The sequence below is a fragment of the Aspergillus ochraceoroseus genome, assembly GCF_002846915.1.
Source record: "Aspergillus ochraceoroseus IBT 24754 chromosome Unknown P175scaffold_2, whole genome shotgun sequence".
NCBI classification, from domain to species: Eukaryota; Fungi; Ascomycota; class Eurotiomycetes; order Eurotiales; family Aspergillaceae; genus Aspergillus; species Aspergillus ochraceoroseus.
Window position 1 is genome coordinate 2,360,469 of NW_024468477.1, and position 12,228 is coordinate 2,372,696.

The following is a 12,228-nucleotide window of genomic DNA, read 5'->3' on the forward strand; positions in this document are numbered from 1 at the left end:
GAGATGTCAAGGGAAAGGTTACACTTTATAGAAGTACTGGGGAAAGAGGCAGGGATACTGCTGTTATTTACTGATGTGGTGGGTATAAACTGCGGCTCTAGTATAATTCCACAATATATCGTATAGACAGCCTGCCCTCTCAATCTATATATTATATTACCTTTATTACTTGATTAGCTATGCGGCATCATGCTCTGTGAATTGGAATCTAGTATATAAGTCTTGAGACTGCAGCAATGAAATGGGTGATACCTAGGTATATTTGTAGCTAGATACTACTGATAGGGTTCCTCTAACAAAGGCTACTTCTTCTTGTGTTGGCCAAGTGACTAGATCATTGGGATGCATCTCGTATGGGAGGTAGTCTGTAGAAGAATTCAAAAGCAGATATAATAGAGCATAGCCAACTAGTTAGTTAGTTAGCTAGCTAGCTTGGTCATTCTGGATGTTCTTAGCTGACTTTATGACCAGTCTCATTTCCGACCACACGGAGACTCCGCTGTAGATCCTTATCATGGACGGCAAAGCTCCGAGAAACTTCCTGACTCAGGACTGTGGGAACCAAGCTTAAGCTGTTCCATGAACCCATGGTAATGTTGTATCCGACGCGAAAACCTTACGGAATTGCCGTCTCGAGTTATTGTTTCGAAAAGAATCCACATGGTTCTCCACCGGAAATCAACTTGAAGGATCGAAAGAGTATGATAAACAGGGGTTGGTAACCGATCCAAGCCGGTCAACTGTCAACATCGGGGGTTTTCTTGCAGAAGTATATTTCCCTTTAGACTCTTGGCGGTGTCGGGATTCGCTTCGGAGTGTTTCTGTTTCTGTTTCTGTTTCTGTTTCAATTCCACGTACCCCGGAGTATGTAAACAACCCTCGTTCGAAGACCAAGATCCAGACTCCGATGCGAAAAAGGCTAAAACTACACGCCGGGCTTCGTAACTAAAAAAGGAAATCTCGACGAAACAACAATAACTTCATCCGGTGAAGTGAGGAAATAATCCCGGTAGAAATTACCGGTCGACGCTTGTCTGGACTCTGGACTCTGGACTGTACTAATGGCTTAAGAACCGGGGCTGGGGACTCGGAACAGAGAGTTATTATATTTCTCCCTGCTTGGTCTCAAAGCGGGTCAAATAGGGGGGGCTTGAACTTTGAAATACTACTCCGTAGGGGGACGAAGAGAAGTGAATTAGGTTCCCGACGGGTTCGCTTAGGGTTTCCAGCTATTGCTTGGTCTCACGATCAGTTGATTACTGCGGTAATCGTCCCCGAGGAAGAGAGTTCGTGTGGCAGGGACGGTATTTTTTTTTTAATGGAGGAGAAGCCTGGTGAGGTCATTGTCAGAGCAGTCAGCCACGTTGCGAGGAAAGGACAATGGAAAGAAGCAATCAAAACAAGGAGAGGTGACTCTGTAGATGTTTTTTTTGGAAAAAAAGGAGAAGGGGGATCAGCAGTAACAAACCACATATCCAGATAAAATTGCTGTCAGCGATCATATTTGGGGAGGACAAGATTGTGGAAAGTGATGCTGGAGTGATGCTGGAGTGATGCTAAAGGGAAAGAATCTCAAAATCATGGTTCTTGGATAATGAATTCCGTACTGTATGTGTTATTACATACTTCCATGGCAGAAATGGTAGTCTAGGCTGGTATTATACCGTACGAACCATGTAATTAACGTTCTTTCGATACCCGAGATCTATCACTGTGTGTATCTAGCATCCTCCTCCCCTACCATAGAACTAGAGAATGGTGCGTCAACTCAGATATGTGGCCCTCGATTAATCAAGACAAGGTAGGGAGAGAGAGAGAGTTCAAGGTTCAGAGGTGGATTATCAAATTAGTGGGAGAAAAATGTGCTATTAAAGACCTCCAATCTCCAGAATAGTCTAATGTACATGATGATGAACACAAAGCAACCGATGAAAAAGGTGGGGGAAATCGAAGGAAGTTATATATAAGTATATACAATATTATGCCATTTTCAGCTCATGATCTTTTCTCGCTAGTATGTTTCTTTCAAAGCTGCGGTTGGCGGAAGTTGGTTTGCTGGGTATAGTTAGGTGGTCGGGACTCGCTCTCCACCGTCACCGTAACATCTTGTCGGATCCTTAGGGCCCGTTCAGAGCCATCGTCGCTAACATCGCGATCGTCGCTTTGCTGGATACTCACATCCGATACTCCCTTCTGAGGGGTAACCACGGTGCTTTGGTTGAAGTCTTGCATGTTGAAGTCGCCAGATCGGAGCTGACTGGAGGGCCCGTAGTTTCGGTAACCGGACGCTTTGCTGGTCCAGGGACCCGATCGATACCGGTCATTTGCCCGTTTGGATCCTCCAGTCCAACTCTTAAGGGCAGGGAACACGTCGCGAAGGAGCGACCAGATGAGCGGCAGGTTGGTGACGAGAATAGCCACGGTGGCTTCACGGAAGTACCAGTTCATGTAAACATAGGAAATAAGGGAGGGAACGAGGCAGTAGACTTTATTCAGAATGGCAGCCACAATAACGAAAATTCCCATGCCGAAGATGACCACAAGAATCAGCTTCTGCTTGAGAGGAACTTTGACTTGCAACAAGAGTGGAAGACCGATGAGGAGCATGAAGATGTCAGCGGAGATTGAAATGCATCCCTGAATAATTTCATAGTACTGATAGGAGGAGCATTGGTCTAGACATGGTCAGCGTCAGTCTTCCTCCTCGTCCCTCTCTTTTTCTCTTCTGGTGTATAAGTGGAATGGTAGGAAAACGAACAGTTGGGGGTAGGCACGGCCCAATAGTTTGACAAAGGTCGACAGATCAGGAATAGGGAAAGTTCGACTCCGACAAATCCAGCGGCGACATAGACAGCGAGGTAGTTGACCCATTTCCTCTGACTCAATCCTTCCCTAAAGAAACAAAAAAAAAAAAGAGTTAGAGACCGAGTCTCTTGTCATGGTTACCAAAGATACGTACGTGATACGACCATAGATCAACAGCATACAGACTTTCAACGACCAAACGGCAAGAACGAATGCGTGTTCAGAAACAAAAACCCATTTACTTCCCTGAACTCGTTCCTCCTTGTTTGTAGGGGTAAGGTTGTTTATATCCTCTTGGGTCATCAAGTTTGACCCTCCGCCAGAGGCGACTTTGTTGAGAGCGACGCATAAGATAGTATACCAGAAAGCCGCGAACAACATAATATACTCATCCGACTGAAGGTTCTGGATACCCAAACGACGGATACGAGCGATGCTGCAGAACGATTAGACCAATCTAGATGAGGGGCGTGACAGGGGTCGCTTTTAGAGTCAGAGAGCTTACAATCGCAGCGCAACACTGAGCATTCCCACCCCGTATAGCGTCCATGTTTCTCGAGCAAAACCTCGACTGAACTCCGGGCCTAGACCGGACATTCTGGACTTCAAACTGGATATGCACACAGGGGAAATCAGTTAGGAAAATGGCTACTCCAAGAGGGGCGAAAGGGGCAACATCTGAGAGGAAAGATCACGGGTATATAACTTGCAAGGTCGCAAAGTACGTACATCGGCATTGTGCCAGATAAAGTTTGGAACAATCAACATTCAGCACATGGCCAGGGCCCAGGAGGAACCTTTTTGGAGGAACGAAAATCACAGTTGGGTTGGAATTCCATGGTTCGTGCTTTCGAATGTTTTTCTCGTGGCGCCCAGGTAAATTGGCTGATTCTTGCAGAGAACAGCCCCAGTAACAAAGTTTGGAGCTCTTTCGTGAAGGGAACCCACTCTGCCATATTGAAAAAAAGAAAATAAATGAAGTCGAATCAGAAGCAATAACCAGTAGATGTACTAGTTAGTACCTACGAAGAGGCGTAGAGGAAGGTGGAGACTTCGTGTACAGAGAGTACTTAGGTAGGTACCTACTAGGACCTAATAGGTACAGTGGGGGGGAAAGTACTGGAGTACGGAGTAGTAGATAAGGAAAAAAAAAAAAAAAAAAAAACTGGGGGAAGACGGGCATCAATTGGGGAAGAATAATTCTGGCTAGGAGAGGTTAATTAAGTAGTTGCTCAGTAAAGAGGACCAGCCCCACAAGATATATATTACTATACGAGTAGAATAATATGGTGCAGAAATGTTCTAGAATTATAATAATAATAGTATCAGATAGTAAAGGATCACTCTTCTACCTATACAAGAAAAAGTCTGTCAATATCTTAGTTCTTGCTGTATATAATAAAGATCTGCTCTACCTTTATTAAATGATAGTGAATTATTATTTTAGTTTATTTAAGTTCATCTTTCTTCTGTTCATGCTGTATTAATCTAGGAGAAAAGCAATCCGAATTCTATTCTAATCCACAAAAGCTTGTGCTCCAAATAGTTGTAAGAATTCACATTTACATTTCCTGATTTGGACAGTACATTGAAGCATTCAAGTATTACCTACAGGTGTTCACAGGTATAATCCTTGAATATTCCCCTCTCTCCCACCCAGTCTTTCCAACCAAATTATTATTCATGTTTTATTAAATCATCAATGCTCTTATCCTTCACATATAGGATTGTGAGCATATTAATCTATGTAGGAGCGGGTCAGAGATGCTTGCTGGTCTTATATATGTTTTACCAGTTGAGACTGTGCTTTGTAGAAGGTTCAGGGCACAGGGTTTGATTCGATAGAACAAGGTTGTGGCATGACTCTAGTGTCTCAAATCCCAACCAAAATGTAACTTTGAGGTCTCCAAAATATCCAACACGCAAATCCTTTCTTGTTCGGGTTCGAGGGAAATCCTCGGGATGTACGGAGTACGTATCTGCTAGTAACCTCCTGGAGAACCACGCAGATCCATCCACCACTCATCGAACTGGTTCCAGTTGCTGTTACTGTTAAATTGCCACGCGTGTCTCATCTTCATACCATCCTTTGTACAACGGAGTAGACCCAGACCAGGATATTATTTGGGTAAGGCATTATTATTATATAAAGATTACTACCTTATTTCCTCCCTACATCACCAGGCTGCCGGGTGTTCCGATATGGTACAGGGGTTCCCTGTAAGTGATTGGAAATAGATATTGATAGCCCTGTACGGAGTATGTTTTATGCCAAGACCTTGCCAAAGGAAACCAGCTCCGGGTAATTATATTAATATTAATATTAAGGAAAAATACTTCATAGGGTTGAATTAAATAGTGGGGTTTACTTGGCCCCACCTGTTTTCCATCCATATTTAATTCAACAGCATCGGATATGCAAAAAGGATCAACCACTGTGGTTACTAAATGGGATTGAAAAAGGAGGGGTTTCCAATCAAGTAAGAATTCTAAACAGGTGAAGGATATCGGGAAAGTTCTCTGCAGATGGATATTAGCCATGGTCAAGCAACTGTCTGGTCAAATCCATAGGAACTTCTGAGTTGATAAGCTGGGGCTGAATTCTTGGTCCTTCCAACATAATAAACTTAGAAATTCATGGCAAGTGGACTGGCAGCAAGGAAATCATGCATGACAAAAAATTTAGCACAACAGCATACTCTGTAGGTACAATTGTTCGAGATGTGGACTGTGGAGGCTACCGACGGCTAGAAAACAAAGCCCTCCTGCTCAGATTCCCTTCTTATGGTTGATTCTTTATCACCTTAAGCTCCTGTTTCCAGTCTAAGCTCTAGTATCCCGGTACATTTCGATCTTTTGGACGAAGTATCTAGAAGAAGAAAAAGAAGTAGTAGTAGTAGTAGTAATTGTAAAATACCCCCACTTACAGAATTCCTACCCCGCTGATGGATTGAACACTTGAACTCCCTCCCAACCAAGCATCCGGGGTATACCAAAACTGTGGATGACATGCGGTGCACCGTGCCCATGGAAATATCTATGACAATTTCAATCCAATCAAAAGACTTCATTTTATCCAGATAACAATGACATGAAGCCATCATATCATGTCATACCTGAAATGTTCAAGGCCAGGGGCATCTGTTGAAGCTCCCTCTTTTGGTTAAGCTCCCCCACACCTTCCTTGTACGGCTTGGCCATCCAATCGGAGCATTCTTAAGCCCCACTTCCGCCGCCACGAGCGGACTTTATCTCACGTTGATTGGTCAGAGATGATAATCGCCGCTCATGTACCGGTACCACCTCCAGTGGCACCCGGAGACACCTACCACGGAGTACCAGGTACCTAGCTAGGTACCTCTATTGTACCACTATTGTACTCCTGCTGTAATAGGTTCTGCAGGGAGTGCTTCGTACGGAGTAGTTCATCTTGGCCCGTCTCGCCTCTCATCCCCCTAAGTACTACCTATAAACTCCTTCTCTCACGCCATCATTTCATTTTCTTCCTCACTATAACCCGCTTCTGTTAGAAGTCAGGCTTGATTGTTCTTGTCTTCTGACGCCTCCCCGTTACTGGTTTAATTAGTTACCGATCTGTCTCAAAAAAAAAATTTATTTGACGCCACCTGGGGGAGAAACTCAGGTAGATCTTATCAGTTACCTATCAGGGTCGTCTCCTATAATCAACCTGAATCGTTCCGTCAATCGACTTTTCTTCCCAATACATATCGACAAAATGTCTTCCGAAGAGTCTGAGAAAACCCAAGTTGTCGACTCCTCCACTGAGGATCAACGGAATTCCCAAGAATTGGAACGTAACTTCAGTCTGCTGAGTATTTGTGCCGTCGCCGTTACTACTGGAAACACATGGATTGCCCAAGGAGGCAGTGTGGTACGTTGAGAGAGAGAGAGGGAGAGAGAGGGAGAGAGGAAGCACCCAGAAAAGATCTATGTTGACGAATAGGTCATGTAGGCAGTCGCTCTGTATAATGGAGGCCTTGCAGGCGTCATTTATGAATTGTACGGTTGTTCCCGGGGAAAAAAAAAAATAAAGACCCCCTCACTGACTTGACTTTAGTATTGCTGTCTCTCTCTGCTACTGGTTGGTCGCTGCCTCCATCGCTGAGTTGGCGTCTGGCATGCCCTCTTCTAGCGGTGGTATGTTTCCTCGCACCTGGACGCTCCCCTTGAATCTCATCACATGCTAACTTGAGCTTGTAGTCTATCACTGGGCTTCCGTCACTGCAGGAAAATACGGTCGAGTTTGCGGGTTTTTTGCTGGTTGGTGGAATTGTCTTGCTTGGATCCTTGGTGCCGCCTCAATGTCTGCAATTCTCGGTCAGCAAACTGTCGCCATGTACGGTCTCATGCATCCGCTGTTCGAAATGCAAGCATGGCATGTCTTCATCAGCTTCGTCATTTGCACATGGCTGTGCTGCTCCATTGTCCTGTTCATGAACCGCTATCTCCCCCACATCGGTAACCTGGGACTGGTCCTCATTCTGGCCGGTGTGCTCATCATAATCATCATTTGCGCTGTGATGCCCCATGTCAACGGTATGCCCTATGCTACCGATGAGGAGGTGTGGCGCACCTGGACCAACTCCACCGGATACTCCAGTAACGGTTTTGTTTTCGTTGCTGGTATGCTCAATGGTGCTTACAGTGTCGGCACTCCTGACTGCTCGTCCCATCTTGCCGAAGAAATTCCCCAGTAAGTCACACACACCAACTTGCGAAATGTCCTTCAACCGTTTGCCTAATGAAAACGTAGGCCCAGCAAGAACATCCCCAAGGCTGTCCTGGCTCAAATGAGTGTCGGATTTATTACCGGTATCCTGTACATGATTGCCATCTTCTATGCCATCAACGATCTCGATACCGTCATGAGCAGCAGCTTCCCTCTTGCTGAAATCTACCGCCAGGCAACCGGCACCCCCGGTGGTGGCCTCGGACTGCTGATCGTCACTTTCCTACCCACCGTTATTACTTGCGCTGGCTGCTATATCACGGCTGGTCGTACACTCTGGACGCTTGCTCGTGATCGTGCTACCCCTTTCCCCAATTGGGTTGGACACATCAACACCAACATGCACAACCCCTTTAATGCAACCCTAGTCTGTGGTGTTCTCATCACCATCCTTGCTTGCATCTACGTCGGCTCCACCACTGCTTTTAACGCATTCGTCGGCTGTTTCGTGCAGCTCTCCTCTCTTTCCTACTTTGCTGCTATCTTCCCACATCTCCTGACTCGCCGTTCATCCTTTACCCGCGGTTACTTCTGGATGGGCAACATTGGTTATGCTATCAACATTCTGAGCTGCATTTACATCGTGGCCTTCGTTGTTATCTTCTGTTTCCCCGTCGCCCTACCTACTGACGCCGCCTCTATGAACTACGCCAGCCTGCTTACTGGTGGTTTTACAGTCTTCGTGGGCATCTGGTGGCTGTTCCGAATGAAGACCTATGAAGGTCCCATTAACGTCCCCTTTACCGACAGGACTTTGGTGGACGAGGCCTTATAGATGATTTCTTGGGGTATGCGGGGATGGGATGTATGAATATTAATGAACCAGACGCTATATATTGGGGTTGCGCTATATTATCGCTAGTATGATGTATAATCTGTATATATTCGTGAATCAATCTCAATACATATACTTTTTGTCTTTTTTTTTTTTTTTTTTTTCCCACCCAAACGCATACATATCTTAGCCTCTATTGTTTAGCCGAGGATTAGGATCTGCTGGAATTTCGTGATTGCTACATGAAGCTACATCGCTTCAATACTTTCATATGCATTTGGGAACTATAACTGTTTTAATGTTTCAGTTTTGAGCATACATGCAGATAGATATATAATAATATATACTTCTCGATATCGTCTCATAAATCTGTACTATGCACAAGTAATTGAAAGAGTGCGCCATCACGTGAACACGCGTCTCTCGCGACGCGCGCTTCTTCCTCCCGCTCCGCTCGCCTGGACGAGTTCGCTCGGATGCACGTTGACCTGATAAACCTGAGCAAACGAGGCCAGGTTTGAAAGACGATATATATATATATATACGCTCACTATGGTCTTTAAACCGTTCAAGCCCCCTTCAGTAAGGAAACCGTTTCAGCCTCCGACTTCGATCCCGAAACCCGATTTGTCGGACACGGCGGCCTCGAAAAGCGATAATGATGATGAGAATCATGCCGATGATGATGGTGATGGTGATAAGCCACTGAAGAAGCGACCGCGGCTGGCATCAGATACAAACACAGATACGGATAAGAATACGAGACCTGCCATAGGGCTGTCGACGAGCCATCAGAGACGAAGGCCTTTGTTGCAGGTGAACAATGGGAGCGAATCATCACTGAGCAATAGCTCTAATAGTGGTGAGGATGTTTCTATCGCAGAGAGATATTTTAATGTGTTATGGTATATTATATGCGTGCTTCGTATCCGGTCCAGCCCAGACTAGAAAGAATGCTAACAGCCAGCCCTCCAGGCGAAAACCAACGACGAAGAAAAAAAACAAAACCTGGGATGGTGACGGTATTCTTTCCTCGCGGGATGGGTACGTTTATCTCCAGGATGTCTCGTCGGGCAAGGATATGGGCAGGGCGATGCAGGGGCCCGGGGCTACTCTGAACCCTGGTGTTGTGCTTTCTGTTGGCGGCAAGGAAGTTGAGATTGACTCGGAGATTCCGAGGACGGAGTATCTTTCTGGGAAAAGGTTTCTGGAGAATAATAACAAGGTTGTCGAGCCTGCGCGTACACCTGATTCCGAGCCTGCAGCAGGAAGGAAGACTCGAATGCAGCCGGAGAAGAAAGCATTTGTTCCTGCGTCGGGGAATATGACGGTTGATCTGACGGTTTCGCCTGTCGGGAAGAATACGACGACCGCGACGACGACGACAAGGGCGAAGATCCAGGTTGAGAAGAGGCGTCCGCCCGGGTTGAGTTTGAGCTTAGGCCTGGTGGGTTCCGCGTCGAAGAATAGCGCGGGGGTGTCGAGTGCGTACAAGAGGCCTTTGGTTGAGGGGGCAGTTGTGCCTCCCCCTCCGTCAGCTTCTTCTGTGTCTTCGTTGAACCGACCGGTCCCGCGCCATGACCCGAACCAGCCCGGTGCGTTGGTGATGAAGAGGCCGGATACCGTACCTAAGGGGAAACAAGTTGTCGATGTGGTTGTGGATCCTATTCTAGGGAAGCATTTACGGCAGCACCAACGCGAGGGAGTGCAGTTTCTGTATGAGTGTGTGATGGGGATGAGGTCGTTTACTGGGGAGGGCGCGATTCTAGCGGATGACATGGGGCTAGGGAAGACGCTGCAGACAATTACGCTTCTGTGGACATTGCTAAAGCAGAATCCGGTATACGAGAGTCCTCCGGTGATCAAAAAGGCTTTGATCGTGTGTCCGGTCACTTTGATTAATAACTGGAGGAAAGAGTTTCGCAAGTGGCTTGGGAATGAGCGGATTGGGGTCTTCGTTTTTGATGATAAAAGGAAACGCTTGACGGATTTCACGATGGGCAAGGCCTATAGTATTATGATTGTTGGGTATGAGAAGTTGAGGACTGTACAGGAGGGCCTTGCTCGTGGGAGTGGAGTGGATATTGTTATTGCAGATGAGGGACATCGGTTGAAAACGCTGCAGAACAAGAGTGGCCAGGCTATCCAGTCGCTCAGTGCTACGAAAAGGGTCATTCTTTCGGGCACACCAATCCAGAATGATCTGAAGGAGTTGTTTGCCGCGGTTGATTTGGTCAACCCGGGTGTTTTGGGGTCATTCAAGTCCTTTATCAAAGAGTTTGAGGGGCCGATCGTGAGAAGCAGACAGCCCGAAGCCACGAGAAAGGACATCGAAAAGGGCGAGGCAAGAAATGAAGAGTTGAGAGAGCTTACCTCGAAATTCATGCTCCGAAGGACAGCTGACATTTTGGCTAAATATCTGCCCCCGAAGACGGAGTACGTGCTCTTCTGCAATCCAACAACCACGCAGGCAAAGATATACCAAAATGTGCTTTCATCGCCAGTCTTTCAATGCGCCCTGGGCAACTCCGAAAGTGCTTTGCAGCTCATCACCATCTTAAAGAAACTGTGCAACAGTCCCTCCTTGCTCGCACCGAAAAACACCGACGACACCCCCAGCGAGACAATCGCAGCCTTGCTATCCTCCCTCCCACCGAACCTCCTCCGCCACTTCTCCCCATCCAGCAGCGCAAAGATCCGCGTCCTAGACCAACTCCTGCATAACCTGCGCACCTCCACTACCGAAAAAATCGTCCTCGTCTCAAACTACACCTCCACCCTGAACCTCCTTGCCACTCTCCTCACCTCGCTCTCCCTCCCCTTCCTGCGCCTGGACGGCTCCACCCCGGCCCAGAAACGCCAAGCGCTCGTCGAAGACTTCAACCGACTCCCCGCAAACCTATGCTTTGCCTTCCTCCTCTCCGCTAAAGCCGGAGGCACAGGCCTCAACCTTATTGGCGCCAGCCGCCTCGTCCTCTTCGATGTAGACTGGAACCCGGCAACAGATATCCAAGCTATGGCGCGGATCCACCGAGACGGCCAGAAACGACCCTGCCATATCTATCGGATCTTGCTAAAGGGTAGCCTTGAAGAGAAAATCTGGCAGCGCCAGGTAACGAAGCTCGGGCTTGCCGACAGCGTCATGGAGCGCAAGGACAGTGTTGCGCAATTCTCGCGCGACGAGCTGAAGGATTTGTTTCGCCTGGACACGCAGAGCAAATGCCAGACGCATGAACTGTTGGCCTGCGATTGTGGCGGGAGAGGGGATGCGGAAACCAGCAATACCGGCTCGCATTCACCCGTAACTTCATTAGAAGAAAAGCAAGAAGAAGAAGAAGAGGAAGAAGAGGAAGAGGAAGACGACTTCCCCGACCTCCCAACCCTAATAAAGGCCTCTGAACTCGACATGGAAAAACAAGAACAACTCTTGCGCACTACTACCGCACACCAGAAACGTAAACTTATTCTCTCTTCTCGTCGCTCAAGCAGCGGCAGCACCGGTACCACCACGCAGAAAAACAAAATGATCCAGCAGTCTCTATCGCAATATCTGCATATCGACCCTTTACTTCTTTTCCCACTCGAAGACGCAAACGGGGCCCAGACTGACGGAGTGGATGGCGATGATAATAATGAGCTACAGCAGTTGATTGACGACGAGGTACTGCGTTCCGTGCTAAGGTCGGAGGAGAATAGGGTGCATTATATTTTTAAGAAGGCGAGTTCGTCCGAGATGAAGGGGGGTGGTGCTTCTGTTTTCCTACGTAACCTAGAATAGAATTTAGGATTTCTGTATTATTAGAAGTTCACATTTATCAATTTTCTATTATGCATTTATGCGGGGCCTAATGCTCCTCCTCCTCCTCCTCCTCATCTAGTTACAGGGTGAGTTCGTTTT

General features: G+C 47.0%; 3 protein-coding genes across 3 annotated transcripts; 2 read left to right on the forward strand and 1 right to left on the reverse strand.

Annotated features, from left to right (window-relative positions):
* Nucleotides 1–1,864: 1,864 nt before the first annotated feature.
* Nucleotides 1,865–3,940, reverse strand: P175DRAFT_0454090 (uncharacterized protein). The gene is made up of 5 exons (XM_040894558.1): nt 3,535–3,940; nt 3,311–3,415; nt 2,960–3,241; nt 2,759–2,892; nt 1,865–2,675 (listed from the first exon to the last, which is right to left on the reverse strand). Exons 1-5 carry the CDS (start codon nt 3,540–3,542, stop codon nt 2,026–2,028), a joined length of 1,179 nt encoding a protein of 392 aa, XP_040754341.1. The 5' UTR covers nt 3,543–3,940; the 3' UTR covers nt 1,865–2,025.
* Nucleotides 3,941–6,541: 2,601 nt separating this feature from the next.
* On the forward strand, nt 6,542–8,421 carry P175DRAFT_0474634 (putative choline transport protein; the record flags this gene model as incomplete). The annotated part of the gene is made up of 5 exons (XM_040895212.1): nt 6,542–6,701; nt 6,783–6,825; nt 6,884–6,963; nt 7,027–7,519; nt 7,580–8,421. 5 exons carry the CDS (start codon nt 6,542–6,544, stop codon nt 8,328–8,330), a joined length of 1,527 nt encoding a protein of 508 aa, XP_040754342.1. The 3' UTR covers nt 8,331–8,421.
* Nucleotides 8,422–8,831: 410 nt separating this feature from the next.
* On the forward strand, nt 8,832–12,150 carry P175DRAFT_0555611 (DEAD/DEAH box helicase). Its single transcript, XM_040900642.1, has 2 exons — nt 8,832–9,235; nt 9,306–12,150. Exons 1-2 carry the CDS (start codon nt 8,883–8,885, stop codon nt 12,106–12,108), a joined length of 3,156 nt encoding a protein of 1,051 aa, XP_040754343.1. The 5' UTR covers nt 8,832–8,882; the 3' UTR covers nt 12,109–12,150.
* Nucleotides 12,151–12,228: the final 78 nt, after the last annotated feature.